Consider the following 15,135-nt stretch of genomic DNA (forward strand, 5'->3'; position numbering starts at 1 on the left):
TAGCTACGTCACTGATATCTTCTTATTAGTGACACGTAATTTCTAAAGCCGTCACCTTTCTTCGTTATTAGTGACGTGTGTATCAATAGCCGTCACCCTTATGTGTTATTGGTGACGTGCAAACTCTACAGCCGTCACCTTTGTGTGTTATTAGTGGCGCGAATTCTAAAGCCGTCACTTTTGAGAGTTATTAGTGATGGGTGTTTGCACGTCACTGATGTGATTCACATCAGTGATGTAAATTTAGTGACGTGCATTTTAGCCGTCACTAATATGGGTCTACAGCCGTCACTAATATGGTATTCTGACGTAGTGCCTGGCTCCAGCACTCGACTTGTTCTATTGCCTAATTCTCTGTCAAGGTGCCATCTACGTGATATGGTTATTTTCTCATCCTGGCGGAGCATTTTGTATCGCACAAAATGTGCAAAAATGACAAGATACCCAGAAATGCTGGCCGGACCCAACATCCATCCAAGGCAGCACACTGAGCCGCTGCGCCGTTGACTTGATAAACTCTGATTCTTGGGATGATCAACTCTCCAGGGTGAGGATGCTCGCCATGTTCATCAAGCCAATCAACATACTGGGGTGCAGACACTACTGGAAAAACGCACATCCGTCCGCGGCCGTTAGTACCAGTCACGGCTTCGGCCGGTACTAACGTGCAAATTTAGTACCGGGCCAAAGGAACTGTGGCCATGGGAGCCGATTAGTACCGGCTGGTGGCTCCAGCCGGTACTAACGTGCGCCACCGACAGGCCCCGACACCCGTCTGCAACGGCTAGTGACAATTTAGTATCGGCTGGAGCCACCAGCCGGTGCTAAATGGCCGCCAGGAAACTTAGTACTAGCTGGTACTAGATATGGCGCGTTAGAACCAGCTCGAGCCACCAGCCGGTACTAATGCGCCTACTATAAATTGGTGCCTTCTTTCTCCCGAGCCTGAGCCAGCGCCATTTCACCATAGCAGCTCGAGCTTGGGTTCTTCTTCCCCTTAGAGAGGTGCCGCCATTTTTTCTAGTTGTAGTGAGTGTTCTAGTCATCCAAGTGCGTCAAAAGTTTGCAACTTCATTCTCTATTTATCGATTGTCTCCATGCTTCGTTTTATGCTCCATAGTTAAAGAAATTTGTGATTTTAGATATAGTGTGAATGAGCATGATTTATTTGATTTATTCATTGATTTGAGGTATATAGAACCCATGACTTCAATTTGAGCGAAGCTTTTATGGCTAGGTTGAATGTGGATAATTTATAGAGATATTTTTCAATCATTTTGTATATATTAGAAATGACCGTAGTATATTTTTTAATTTTTTTGAATGAGATGAGTATATGTGGACAGTGGAAATTTTTAGAATGAGTTTAGAGAGTTCATGTGATTTACTTGTATATATGACCATATATGTAAAGTAAATTTTTTATAATAAATTATTGAAAGAAGTATAATAGAATTTTTTGCATTATGATTGGATTATTTTGATACTCTAGTGATGTATTTATTCAGACTCACATTGAAATCATTAAAAAATCTTTATTTTGAAACAAGTATACGTCGTTAATCTCCATTCAACGATGACGACACTATATTTCTGGGATACACGATGCGCTATAAGGACGTCGCCAATGGGCTGGTCGCAACACTAGTATTTTCGGTTAATGCGAACACCGCATTTGGCGCAGTCAGCGTAGCCGTTGTTGCACTGAAAGCATATCAACGAGCATGCTGCCTGTGCCAAGTGCTGTGTTCGTATCAACCGAAAATGTTGGTGTTGCGACTAGCCTATTGGTGACGTACTTGTACCGCAATGTGTCCCCCCGAAAGACAGTGTCATCACCGCGGGGTCGAGGTTACCGACATATACATTTGAAAAATTTCTTTTGAGTGCTACACCGTAGTAGCTTACGTGAAGACGGACATGGGTCCGGTATTACTCCGGCTAACGAATGCATTTTGATAGATAAATATTCCTGTTTCCAAATAGACTTCGTCAAATTGGACAAATAATTATTAGTTAACTGACAAATATATGATTAGTATATAATGCTCTACCAAAAGATTAAACTACCTACGACTATATCCTTTTAATTTCCTAACTACCACAAAGTCCTAGTAAAAACACAGGCCCCAAGTAGCTTTCTTTTTAGCAGAGATCCGCATGCCATGTCCGACCTACCACGCAAAGTCCTTGTAAAAATATACTACCAAGAAGCTTAACTAAACTTTTTTTTTCCGACTCAGATCTCTATGCAAGCCGCCCTATATATAATTCATTCATTAATACTAAACATATGTTCATACTTACATTGTTTAGATCTCCTTGATTGAAATTTGATTGAGATCTCAATGCACGTTGTTATATAATTGAGGTCATCATTGTTTGCATAGATCTCAAGATTATTGATTCGTCTGCATAAGATGTCAATGGTAGCAGCAAAGTATATACTTGCGCCTTACATATTATATAGTAGGCAGATACAAACAAGTTCTCGATCTAGAAAATACTATGCCGTGGCAGTGCCATTGACCTCGACCCGTTAGCCTAACATGTTAGTTAAATAAACCCATTAAATATTAGTCAAAAGAAATTGATTAGTTGGTTATTCCACTAGTACATAGACATGTATCCATCTACCGTATTTGTATTGGTAGAGTTTAGTTACGGCACTAATAATGGTCCTTTTAGTGCCGAGTCAAAAGTTTATAAACATCGATGACTTTTAGTCCCCGGTTGTTAACACCAGTCGGGACTAAAAGTCACCCTTTAGTCCCGGTTGGTGTTAATAACTGGGACTAGAAGTCCTCGTCTTTAGTCCTGGTTGGTAATACCAACCCTGACTAAAGGGAGATCGTTTAGTCCTAGTTGAGAACACCAACACATATTAAAGGATCCTTTAGTCCTGGTCGGGGTTATCAACAAGGACTAAATCCTTTTTCACATGTTAGTTTAGAAAGAAAGTATCTCATCTAGAGTCACAAATACTGCTGTCATTATAGTCATTTGCCATCGTTGTAGGCCCTTATCCTAGTGAGTCTCTTCATGCATTCAAATTGTCATAACTATTTCAAGATAAATAGGTCTCATGATGCGCCGTGTTCCTTGGAAACGCCCGACACCAAACTGTGCATTTACTCCTGTCATATCTAATTCAAGATAAACTATAGAATTAATCCATTTAAATTATCATAATTATTATTCTAACTATGGTCTCAATCCATTCAAATTATCATAACAAAATCAATCATAGTAAATAGGTTTCACCATTGTAGTAACCGGTTCCTTGGGACAGCTTCACATAAACTTATGGTATATGTAAACCCACGACTGAACTACGTAACCAGGTTCATATATTCCCGTCAAACCCACAATCCGCTCGCTGATTTATGTGCGTACGTGTACCACATATGCTTTGCATGTATGCACCCTGCAACACGAATTTCGAATCCCCCGAATCACGTCGTGACCTAATCAACGTCCTTAATTTAAACGGCTAAGTTAATTATTTTAACGTGCATGGTCGTTGGGGTTGGCTCGGCTGGATCCTGCAGTCGGCTCACGTGCAATTAATGAACGCTGCCAGGATATGGCCGAGGTGGGAAGGCTGGATCGGATCGGAGCGCCAGCACAGGTTGCCGGTTCTGTGGGTGGCTAGTTAGATGGCCTGTCTACAGAAAAACTTATTCTGCATCATCTATGTACGTATTGTATAATTAAGTCTCTTCATATTGAACATAAAAATTTTCTGTTGCAGACCGTACCATTATTTCAACTGAATACTGCGTGTATCTTGTCGTCATGGTTTTGCAGGGAGATGATATCACCTCTATGATGTCATCAAAACCGCGTTATATGAATCAACTAGCCTAGTTGTATATAATGCGTTGCGGTTTGTGGCAGACGGTTATCTAATTGTATTAGATGATCTCATGTTATATGAGTCACCAGGCCAGTTGTAAGTTAACTAATTGTTGGTCCAATTTTACATCATAGGCTGTTGGACTATATGTAGGGAGATGATCTCACGACTTTGTGGTATGAGATTGATATATATATATATATATATATATATATATATATATATATATATATATATATATATATATATATATATGTTCCAAATTAAACGCAGGGGTGGTAACGGATCATGCCTAGACCCTAGAGATCTCTTTATAATCCAATCCGGCCTTTATATAATTTTAGCTCAAAGTTCTATAAAATTACAGTCCAACCCTTTTAGGGCCCGGTCCTTTGTCAACGGTAGTAGCAGAGTATACACATGTGCCTTACATATTGTATAGTACGCAGATACAAGCAAGATCTAGATGACTAATAGCCAACCCTGTGCGTGCAGAGCATTACGATGTGGATGCACAAGAAGCAGCAGCAGTAGAGAGGAAGATAGTTTTAACGGTTTGATTTTGCAGTTATCATTATCATTATTCCACTAATTTAACTGAACAATCAAATCGCAAACCAGCTCATTATCATTATTCCACTAATCTAAAAGCCAATAATACTCTTTTTCATAGGAAACTTTATTAATTTCAAGTAATGGGAGGCAATACAACAGTGTTTGAAAATTCCAGACCTCCGCCCAGGAAAAGAGACTGACACTCTAATGTCTATCAATCCGTAGAGATAGGACAGCCACCTATGTGCCCGGGTAAAAACACTTTGGTCATTTGTGCCAACCGCTGCGATGCCTCAACTGCTAATAAGTCCTGTATGATAGGCCGTTGGAGGATAGCCTATGTACGTAGCCAGTGCGAAATTGTGAAGATAACCTGCAACAAAAGAAGATTGTTTGTTTTCAAATATAATTGCATTTCGACACAACCACAAAGACTAACATGTAGCAGTAGCGCTCAGCGATTTCAATTCATTAGAAACACTCATCAGCCATTGTCCAAACATATCCGTCCCACTGCAAGGCTGTGGAAGACCAAAAGCTGCATCTTTGAGAAATCGAATTGGTGATCCTCGAGATTGACGAGACGCCAAAGGTGCCTTGCTACTGACAGCCACATCGTCTGATAGTGAAAGAATAGCGCATGTTAATTTCTGAAATAAATCTAGAAAAATACGAGCACCCATGTAGAACTCGGATGGGCAGATACCAGCACAAAGAACCTTACCAGTTGAGTTACGATTAGGCCAATCTCAATGAGAGTGTCATGGGCATAAAATTTGCTGACATGGGAAAAGAGGGAGTGTCATGGGATGTAAGAGCAGTGTCATGGGATGTAAAAGCAGTGTCATCACCATGACACTCCTTCGACTTGGTTACCTAGTTCACAGTCTTGATAACTATGCGATGCCACTCTCCACTGAGATTGACCTTAGTTCAACCCTATGCTTGATTTGCACCCTACAAATAAAAAAATTATTTGTGGGTTCAACCATTCAATCATCCACCGTGCAAGATGAGGCCATCCTTCGCCGATTTGATATCATATCCCGAGGTCACATCCGCAACATAAAACTATTAATAAATATTTGTACTTCACCTTACTGTTCTTATATATATATATATATATATATATTTGTATAAGTCTTAGGGATATTGTATGAATTTATATTGTGAACTGAAGGTATTGGTTTATGGCGTGAGAGTCCGATGTTTTGCAGTAGGTTCAAATTAAGTGAAAATGTTTAGAATATTACATTAATGACCAGATGGGTTGCTATGCTATTCTTTTGTGAGCAACTACTGCATGCTTGCCGTTTGCATGAAAGCCATTTGGCAAGTGGCAGCCAGATCATTTATATAAACCTCAACCCGAGCAAATTGCAACCCAAAGCGTTCTATAAATAGACTGCACCAGGCATCAGTCACACCATAACCATTCATTACATTGTTGTAGAGGAAGCCTAGACTGTTTTCATCCACCAACAACGCAACCATGGCAAACGATCCAAATTTCCAAATCACTCCTTGTTCTGCACTTACGGAGTGCAACGAGCTCAAATTCCATGTGTACCTCTTCCAGATATTGTCAGGCCCGGATCAAAACGAGGTATTTTCCGTTACCATAAGTGAGAAGTTTGGATCCATTGTTGCCTGCAACTGGGAAGTACGCGATGGTCCTAGCATCGATGCGAAAATTGTCGCTCGCGCACAGGGCCTGCATGCCCAAGGTGGTCAGTGGTACAGTACATTCAGCCTTGTGTTTGAGAATGAAAGGTACAGTATACATGATTAATGTAATCTCATGCATAATTATGGCACCTTACTCTTATATTAGAACAAATTTACCTAGCATATTTTCAGCTCAATTGTAAGCCAGGTGCATGGCACTAATTGAAATACCCTTTGATGTAGGTTTAAGGGGTCCACACTTCAGGTGATGGGTACACCCGATACAGTAACAGGTGAGTGGGCTATTGTCGGAGGTACAGGAGATTTCAGAATGACAACCGGTGTGATAAACAAAAGGTGGCTCGAGTTACGTGGTTCTACGAGAATCATAGAGCTTACTATCCATGGATTTTGCCCCGTGCTCAAAGTGCAAACGGTGAGAGAACCAGGGTCGTCTATTCAGAGCCTTGTCACAAAGGCTGGACTATGTGGTGGAAACGAAGGGACTGAACTGGACGTAAAGGAATTACCAAGTCGTCTAGAAAGTGTCACCATCCGCAGTAGCAGTGCTATTGATTCAATTGAATTTTCTTACGTTGACCAATCTGGCCGGAGATGCACTGAAGGTCCATGGGGTGGTGCCGGTGGTACTGCTCACCCTGTGAGTTTTCTGTTCTGTCCTTTCTTAATAGTCAATAGTTTCATTATCCATCTGAAGATGACTGCCTTGGCTTTGTCGATATGTGATGAATCTGTGTTTCTCTTCATGTATGTAGATGGATCTCGGCTCCAACGAGTTCGTCAAGGAAATTTCTGGAACATTCGACCGCTTTGACGATATCATTTACATAACCTCGTTCAAACTCGTTACCAACGAGAGGACTTTTGGACCATGGGCTTGGCCGAAAGGAACACCTTTCAGCATCAGTGCACCAGCTGGCAGCGCTATCGTGGGCTTCTATGCACGTGGCGGGCCATTCCTCAATGCCATTGGTGTTTACCTCAAATCACTATGAGAAACATCTATCCGTCTCTGCTTTATCTATCACCATCAGGGTGCAACTTTGCTTTGTGTGGTGTTGTTTTGTTTCCCGTACAATAAATTAGATGTGGCGATTGTTAGATAATTCTTGCGCGTTCACATGTTCCTAGCTAGTTTGCTTTGCTGAAAATAAGCTGAGCTCGTCAGTCTGTCACGATGAGCACATCTGTAGGCACCTGATGCATGCTCCGTCCACGCAAAGGTAGCCCGAGTCCTTAAAAGAGTTTTTGTTGCAGGGCGCACTGCACGTTACATGGCCATGGGATGGCACAGCTGTTCCGGGAGCGTGCAGTACGCGACGTCGTGCGCGATCAGGGCCACGGCTTAGTTGGTTTTAAGTTCATTTTTATATATTGCAATCCAAGGGTCAGAAAATCTGCTGTCTTTGAGCAGCACAAACTCCTCGTGTTCAGGCAATCAGGCGTGAGTGTGTGCGTCTGTTTTGTTCTTCTTCAGCTCCGGCAACACGCAGCTGTGATCGCAACGTCAATTGGTATTAGAGCCTTCAAGGCCTGGGATCGCCGCCGTGCTATCGAGTAGGCACTCACACTACAAAAAAAACCGATTTGTAGCAACGCCCCTTTTTTCAGGGACGAGTCAAAAATAATCCGCTTCCACAAAAAAAGTGAGATTACTGTAGCATTTGACCTACCTCTTAAAATGCACCATCACCCACCCCTACAAATGGGGCGTATTTTTACGGGCGGGTGATGGTATCACCTGCTCCTGAAATTTGGTTTTTTAGAGGCGGATGATGCCAACACCCATCCCTAAAAATAACTCTAAAATCAAGGTGCCACCTTCTTCCTCCTACAAGCCATTGTTTGCTCAGGGGAGGTGCTGCCTGAAAATCGAAAAGGGGGGGAGATTTTTAATCTTGATTTTCTTCAAGTTGGGGCTGTACGAGCCAAGTCGATGCTAATTCCACATCATTTCTATGTTTTGTTTGTTGGTTTTTTAATGCTAAAATGGACCTCTCTTTTTATAACTTGCAAAAATGACCAAACTTTCTCTGAAATGAACTTTCTCTAGCAGCTTCCACCCCTGCTGCTGCTGCCGTGCGCTACCTGTTGCTTCCGATCCACCTGCTACTACCGACCCCCCCCCTCCACCACCCCACGCGCGCGCTGGCCTATCGCGGCGCTCGCACCCGCGAGGTAGGGGCGCTCGCGCCCGCCGGTTTGGTTTGTCGCGCGATCTAGCGCATCCGCCTACTAGGGTTAGTGACAGAGATCCGGATTGCAAAACTGAATCTGTGGAATGTGGAGGGAGAGAGATGAGGATAGGGTTATGGGCATGAACATCTTTTCTCAATGCCTATAGTTTTTCCCTGATTTATCTTAATTGTTTTACTGGCCACACACCTTACCGTGTAAAAAGGAGAGGCAAATGGAGCCTTCATTTCAATAAAGTGGGGGTAACATTGCACAACTCAAAAAATAAGGGCAAAATCACAATTAGAGATTGAAATAGGGGTAAGAAGGCAAAATTCCCATTAATTCATTATTTAAGTTCAATTATCATGTGAGGGTTAAAGTCGCTTTTGACCATGAGCACAACTAATATATCAATTTTACACTCTGTAGAGGTCGTACACTTTCACCACAATTCATGTTCCCCTGTATCGCACGGGTTCATAAGACTCTTAAAACACTTCCTTTGGTAAGTGGCGAGGGGTTCACTATGAGATCTGTACAAAGATTCACCAACTGACCAACCTATAAGTAAGATTACGATATCATTTGGACTCAATCTATAAGTTTTAGCCTCCTGCCTAAGTAAATAATTTTCTAGATCTACGAAGGAGAGAGAAGAAGATTTGTTTTTATTTCTATCTTTACACACATGCATGATAGATTTTTTCCCAAGATTTATTGGTACAATAATAGGTAGGTGTTGATTTTTTGTTTAGTACAAGTTAAATTGACTTTCTTTCAACATCTACGCATAAATAGAAGCATATATTTATGGCTAGGGCTCCTTTTCTTTCGAGAAATAATTTTGATTTATTTATTTCTATCTTTACCCACATACATGATAGATTTTTTTCAAGATTTAGTGATACGATAATTGGTTGAGTTTTGATTTTTTTTATTTAGTACATGTTGGATTGACTTTTGTCAACATCTATCCGTATATAGAAGTATATATTTATAGCCATTTATGGCTCCATTTCAGGGTGAGGTTAAAAAAATCCCTTTCGCTGGCCGGAGAATGTTACACCCAGTTTTGGGAAAAACCAGATGCATCACATATGTGCACTAGGATCTAGTTGACACATATGATAGACGTCAAAAGTGAAATATATTAAAGACAATGTTCAAAACATAAGCAAGAGAGTAAGGGCTTGTTTGGGAGCACTCTACTCCAAAAACAGCTCCATGCCACCTTTTTATATGGAGCTTCTCAAGATGTGCTCCACCAATCTTTGGAGTTGGAGGAGTTGGGTAAAATTATCTACCATGCCATGTCCTCTTAAAATGCACCATCACCAGCCCCGACAAATAGGGCTTATTTATGCGGGCGGCTGATGGCATCACCTGCTCCTGGAATTGGGATTTTTAGAGGCGGATGATGCCAACACCCGCCCCTAAAAATGACCTTAAAATCTATGTGCCACCTTCTTCCTCCTCTCGACAAGCCATTGTTTGCATGGGGGAGGTGCTGCCCGAAAATCGAAAAGGGGGAAATTTTAATCTTGATTTTCTTCAAGTTGGGGCTGTAGGATGCAAGTCGATTCTAATTCCATATCTTTTCTACATTTTCTTTGTTGGTTATTTAATGCTAAAATGGACCTCTCTTTTATAACTAGCAAAAATAACCAAATTTTCTCTGAAATGAACTTTCTCTAGCTACTTCCACCCCTGCTGCTGCCGCTCTGCCTGATGCTGCCTCTCCGCCTGCTGCTACCACCCTCACGCCCCGACGCGCGCGGCGCTCATGCCCGCCGGTCTGGTTTGTCGCGCGCTCGCCCAGATCCAGCGCCTCCGCCTACTAGGGTTAGGGTAGGAGATCGGGATTGCAAAACTGAATCTGTGGAATGTGGAGGGAGAGAGATGAGGATAGGGTTAAGGGCATAAATGTATTTTCTCAGTGCCTATAGTTTTTCTCCGATTTATTTTATTTGTTTTACTGGACATACACGTTACGGTGTAAAAAGAAGGGACAAATGGAGTCTTCATTTCAATAAAGTGGGGGTAAAATTGCACAACTCAAAAAATGAGAGCAAAATCACAATTAGAGATTGAAAGAGGGGTAAGAAGGCCAAATTCCCATTAATTTATTATTCAAGTTCAATTATCATGTGAGGGTTAAAGCCGCTCTTGATCGTGAGCACAACTAATATATCAGTTTTACACTCTGCAGAGATCGTACGCGTTCACCACAGTTCATGTTCCCCTGTATAACCCGGGTTCACAAGACCCTTAAACACTTCTTTTGGTATGTGGCGAGGGGTTCACCATGAGGTCTTTACAAAGATTCACCAACTGACCAACCTATGACAATCCACTAAGGTTCCATGTCAAAGCAGTCATAACTCTGCCAAATGAGGAAGTGCCTTAGAGAGGACCACATATCAAAGCCTCCAGAGAACCGAGCTATACTCCGTCGATGCTTTCCCTCTTGCCCTTTCAGTAAGATCATCTTAAGATAGTGTTTCTAATTAATTAACCAAGACAAGATCCATGTGGTATTATGGTTGTACTGTTTTTTTGGGTGTTTTAGCTTTCATATTTTGTCCCGCAAAAACTGTTCATTTAAATTGTAGTAAAGTCTATCTAATTAAAGCAACATCAAATGCCAAGAAATATTTGCATAGAGAAGGGTGCGGAGCCAATCAAATGCATAAGTAGATGTTACTTTTCTGATTCTAATGCATTTGCATTTATCTGAGGATCTAGGGAACCATCATTTTCCACTACTAATAATATATTTGAAATTATCTAAACTATTGAGTTAGTACGCTATACATGATTAATGTAATCTAATGCATAATTATGGCACCTTACTCTCATATTAGAACAAGAGTATTTACCTAGCATACTTTCAGCTCAATTGTAAGCATGGTGCATTGCATTAATTGAAATACTGTTGGATGTAGGTTTAAGGGGTCCACACTTCAGGTGATGGGTATACCAGATCCACTAAGGCCAGGTACCTGGGCTATTGTCGGAGGTACTGGAGCTTTCAGTCTGGCAACCGGTGTCATAACGACAAGGTTGCACGAGTTACGTGGTGACACATGAATCGTAGAGCTTACTATCATTGGATTTTGCGCCGTGCTCAACGTTTGAACGATGGCGAATGGTGTTCCTTTGACACCGCCGAAAGGAACACCTTTCAGCATCACTGAACCAGCAGGCAGCGCTATCGTGGGCTTCTATGCACGTGGCGGTCGATTCCTCAACGCCATTGGTGTTTACCACAAATAACTCTGAAATACATCTATCCGTCTCTGCTTTATGTATCACCTTCAGGGTCCGTCTTTGCTTTGTGTGGTGTTGTTTTGTTTCCCGTACAACAAATTAGATGTGGCGATTCACGCCCATGCATGGATGGCGAGCATATGCCCCCATACGTTCTGTGTTGCAGTCTGTTTCACTCATCGATCTGGGTCAAATAATTAGTAAACTTGTTTCAATTCTCAAAGATTGCTCTACATAATTTCTTGATTACTGAAGAAACTAGCGATCGAGTATAAATGATGAGCGGAAATGAACAAATTTGTTAACTCCAACCCGTCAACTATGTTGTGGGCAACAAGCCAATAACATAATTGTGCATACTAAATTTCCCCTGAAATGTCAGGCAAATGCCAACCCCATGCATTCATATTGAAGTTTGAATATCTTGAAATGTGGTAAGCCCTCTCAATGCCCGCCTCGTCACGGGGCGGCACAGGTGGAACCTCGAACCCCCGCCCCCATCACACACAGTCCTCCGCTCGGCCTTGCCGCCAGCCGAGCATGCCACCGGAAGCCCGGCCGGCTGTGAGGACGGTGGCGGCGGGACGCTGATGCGCTCTCCCCCTCTCTCATCCCCTCTTCTTCCTTCTCTCCCTCACCTTCATTTCGATTCCCGATGGCTTCATGGAGGCCGTTCCGGCCGTTTCGTAGTGTGGCCGATGGGATCCGGTATCCTCTGGCATCCTTTCGCCTACGCGGCAGGGTTGTTGCAGTGGCTAGCAGCCCGGGCGGCACGGCTACTGCCAGATCCCGTCGGGGGACGTGGTCCGATTGCCACTACGGTTGCCCGCAGCCGGCGTCGAAGTGCGGCATGGCGCCCCCCTAAGGAAGCAGCCACAGCGGTGCCATACAGCACGACAACACTTATCTCTACCCCAGCATCTGCTGCCACGGTGGTGGCACCCATGGTAGCGCCCACGGCCACGGCAGCCGCAGCGGTGCGCGGCACGGCACTCGGCTCGGCCACTGCAAAGGCATCAGCCGTGGCGGTGATGGCGGCGCCAACGGCCATGGTAGCTGTGCTGGTGGCGTGCGGCACGAAGGCGCTTGGCTCTGCCGCTTTGATGGTAGTCGTGGCAGTGGTGCATGCGGCCCAGCAGCAATGGCACACGCAGGGGCGCGAGCAACACTTGTGTTGCGCATGACAATGGGGATGCCGTTTTGGTTACTGCTGCCCCTCCTCTGGGCCTTGGCTGAGGTGCTGGCGAAAGCTTGGATGGTGACGTCTGCGGACGCCGCTCCCTCCTTGGAGGCATCCTTTTGCACCTCTCCACCTTCCCATGCCGGATGTTGCGGGTGAAAACCCTATAGGGATATGGGTAGTAAAACAAAAAATTTCTAGCACATAAACCAAGGAACATTGCTGTCATAGATCACGGAATTACCACTAGCCGTGCGGTTGCAGAACTTCTGTAGTGCGTCGGTGTAGTGCAGATGGAAGCCGGCAGTGCAGTTGCGTGAACCACCTCACGAACGGCTCGTCCTTGTGCGCAAACGCAGCACCTCCACGAAGTCCACACATACGGAAAGAAGCTTTGCACTCCGGATTCCTAGATCTGCGAGAACGAACTAGGGCTGATACACTAGAAGGAGGCTTGGGCGCCAACTGCAGTGAGGAGGGGCGGCTAGGGTTTCAAGGTTGGGCACCCCCCCCCATCTTCACCACCCCTGCTTTTATAGGCCTGGAGGCGCCCCCTTTGGTGGGCTCCCATGGGCCCAACCTTGGCGCCATGGGCCCCACCGTTGGCGTCCCCTAATGGGCATATTGAAGCCCATTAGTGCATCTAGGCCCAGTCTAATTTGGATCTCATCCTCATTAGGCTTCTGGCCCTTAAGTGTGTGACCCTATGGGCACACGCGCGAATAGATATGGCCCAAGTACTCCTACTCGCCAATAGTTGATAGCGGTCTCTAGCAAGACGTGTCAACTCCTATGCGTGCGCGAATCATATATGTCGAGCCATCACAATCTTATACATGATGTTCCCTTTGCCTCACGATATTTGGTCTAGCTTCAAGCCGACCACTCTTTCTCGATCCTGTGATTCGGAATCCCTGGTTAACTCTGAACCCCAGCATGGCCATGCATTTCCTGATCCGAGTCACTCGAGGGGACCAGAGATATCTCTCTCTTACAGAGAGGGGCAAATCCCATCTTGAATGACTATGTCTCACAGCATGCTTCTTGACAGACCCAAAAGCCACCTTTATAACTACCCAATTACGGTGTAGTGTTTGATGGATCCTATATAAGTCGGTTCACATCTTGAGTACATACGACGATCTCAGGTCTTAGGACACAGCGTACATATTGTGTAATGAGAAATTATCATCTCGTGTTGGGTCAATTCAGTCTTATGTCTCACATGAGTCCACATTATTAGTTTGACATCCCCATGTCGATGACTTATGAAATGTTGTCAATCAACTAATACATGTGCTAGTCTAATATTCATGTGTGTCCTCACATGAACTCCGACTAGGAACATTTTAGAATATCCATACAAGTAAAGAGTTTCACAAATACTTCACATAAGCATTAATCAATACAAGTTGTCATCCATGGATATCCCAGGAACACTTTATTAATCATGAATACAAGGAAATATGATTACCACTAGGGCATATTTCCAACAGTCTCCCACTTGCACTAGAGTCAATCTAGAATGTATCTAATACCCATTGCTCTTGTGTGCCTCTGATGCTTGGGCTGCAGAAGAGGTTTTGTCAACGGGTCTGAAATGTTCAGGTCCGTGTGTATTTTGCATATCTTGATCTCACAATGGTGCAACGAGAAGCTAGCTCAAGCCCAAAGGGTGGTCGTCGTCATCAGCAGCGACGAAGACGAAGGCGAGAAGCGACAAGACAAAAAGCCACCCGCGCCTAGGCATTCCTTGCACCTCCTCGGAGTTAAAAGAAAGAACTACATCGAGCACACCCCAGAGCCGAAGGATTATGCGGGGGACAGCGATTGGGAGAGCATCATGAGCCCCGGTTCATGGGGTGCCACCGGTCGTGACAATGATGATGATTGGCCGGGGTGGCCCGAAGAGGAGAGAAGGGAAGAAGACGACCCCTCCGGAGGTGATAGCGGCAAGAAGAAGAAGGACGACAACGAGCCCGAAGATGACAGCCCCAGCCGCGGCGGGCATCACTTCGGGTGCTGTGACAAGTGCTGCAATGAAATTGCGGACCTCCATGCCACCATTGATAGGTGCCACGATCGAATCGTGGCAATGGATCGAAGGATGGACGACATCGAGAGCTTGGCCGAAAGAGATTACAACTTCCTTCTTCGCAACATAAGGAAGTTATTCGGGATGGTCGGAAATCTACAAAAGCAAGGAGGAGGAGGGCGTCCAAGATGCAATTGCCCGAGGTGCCGTTGAGAACACCGACGAGGATCACACCCGTCTTTTATATCATTGCGACGAGGACGCCGCATAATATAAGCATGGGGGGAAGGTGTGACGACTCGTAGATTGAATTTTGGTCTTTGTTTACTCGAAAGTTCGTCATGTGCGTGCCTTTAATTTCGCATGTGT

The 15,135-nt window shown here is 44.1% G+C and overlaps 1 protein-coding gene across 1 annotated transcript; it reads left to right on the forward strand.

Annotated features, from left to right (window-relative positions):
• The first annotated feature begins 5,825 nt into the window (after positions 1-5,825).
• Positions 5,826-7,523, forward strand: LOC120686292 (jacalin-related lectin 10-like). The gene is made up of 3 exons (XM_039968491.1): positions 5,826-6,187; positions 6,326-6,743; positions 6,859-7,523. Exons 1-3 carry the CDS (start codon positions 5,907-5,909, stop codon positions 7,096-7,098), a joined length of 939 nt encoding a protein of 312 aa, XP_039824425.1. The 5' UTR covers positions 5,826-5,906; the 3' UTR covers positions 7,099-7,523.
• The last annotated feature ends 7,612 nt before the right edge of the window (positions 7,524-15,135 follow it).

The sequence above is a fragment of the Panicum virgatum genome, chromosome 8N (assembly GCF_016808335.1).
Source record: "Panicum virgatum strain AP13 chromosome 8N, P.virgatum_v5, whole genome shotgun sequence".
Classification (NCBI taxonomy): Eukaryota; Viridiplantae; Streptophyta; class Magnoliopsida; order Poales; family Poaceae; genus Panicum; species Panicum virgatum.

Coding starts and splice junctions, on each gene's coding strand:
- LOC120686292 (XM_039968491.1), top strand. CDS start 5,907: ATGGCAAACGATCCAAATTTCCAAATCACTCCTTGTTCTGCACTTACG. Junction 6,188..6,325: donor CTTGTGTTTGAGAATGAAAG/GTACAGTATACA, acceptor CCTTTGATGTAG/GTTTAAGGGGTCCACACTTC. Junction 6,744..6,858: donor CCGGTGGTACTGCTCACCCT/GTGAGTTTTCTG, acceptor TCATGTATGTAG/ATGGATCTCGGCTCCAACGA.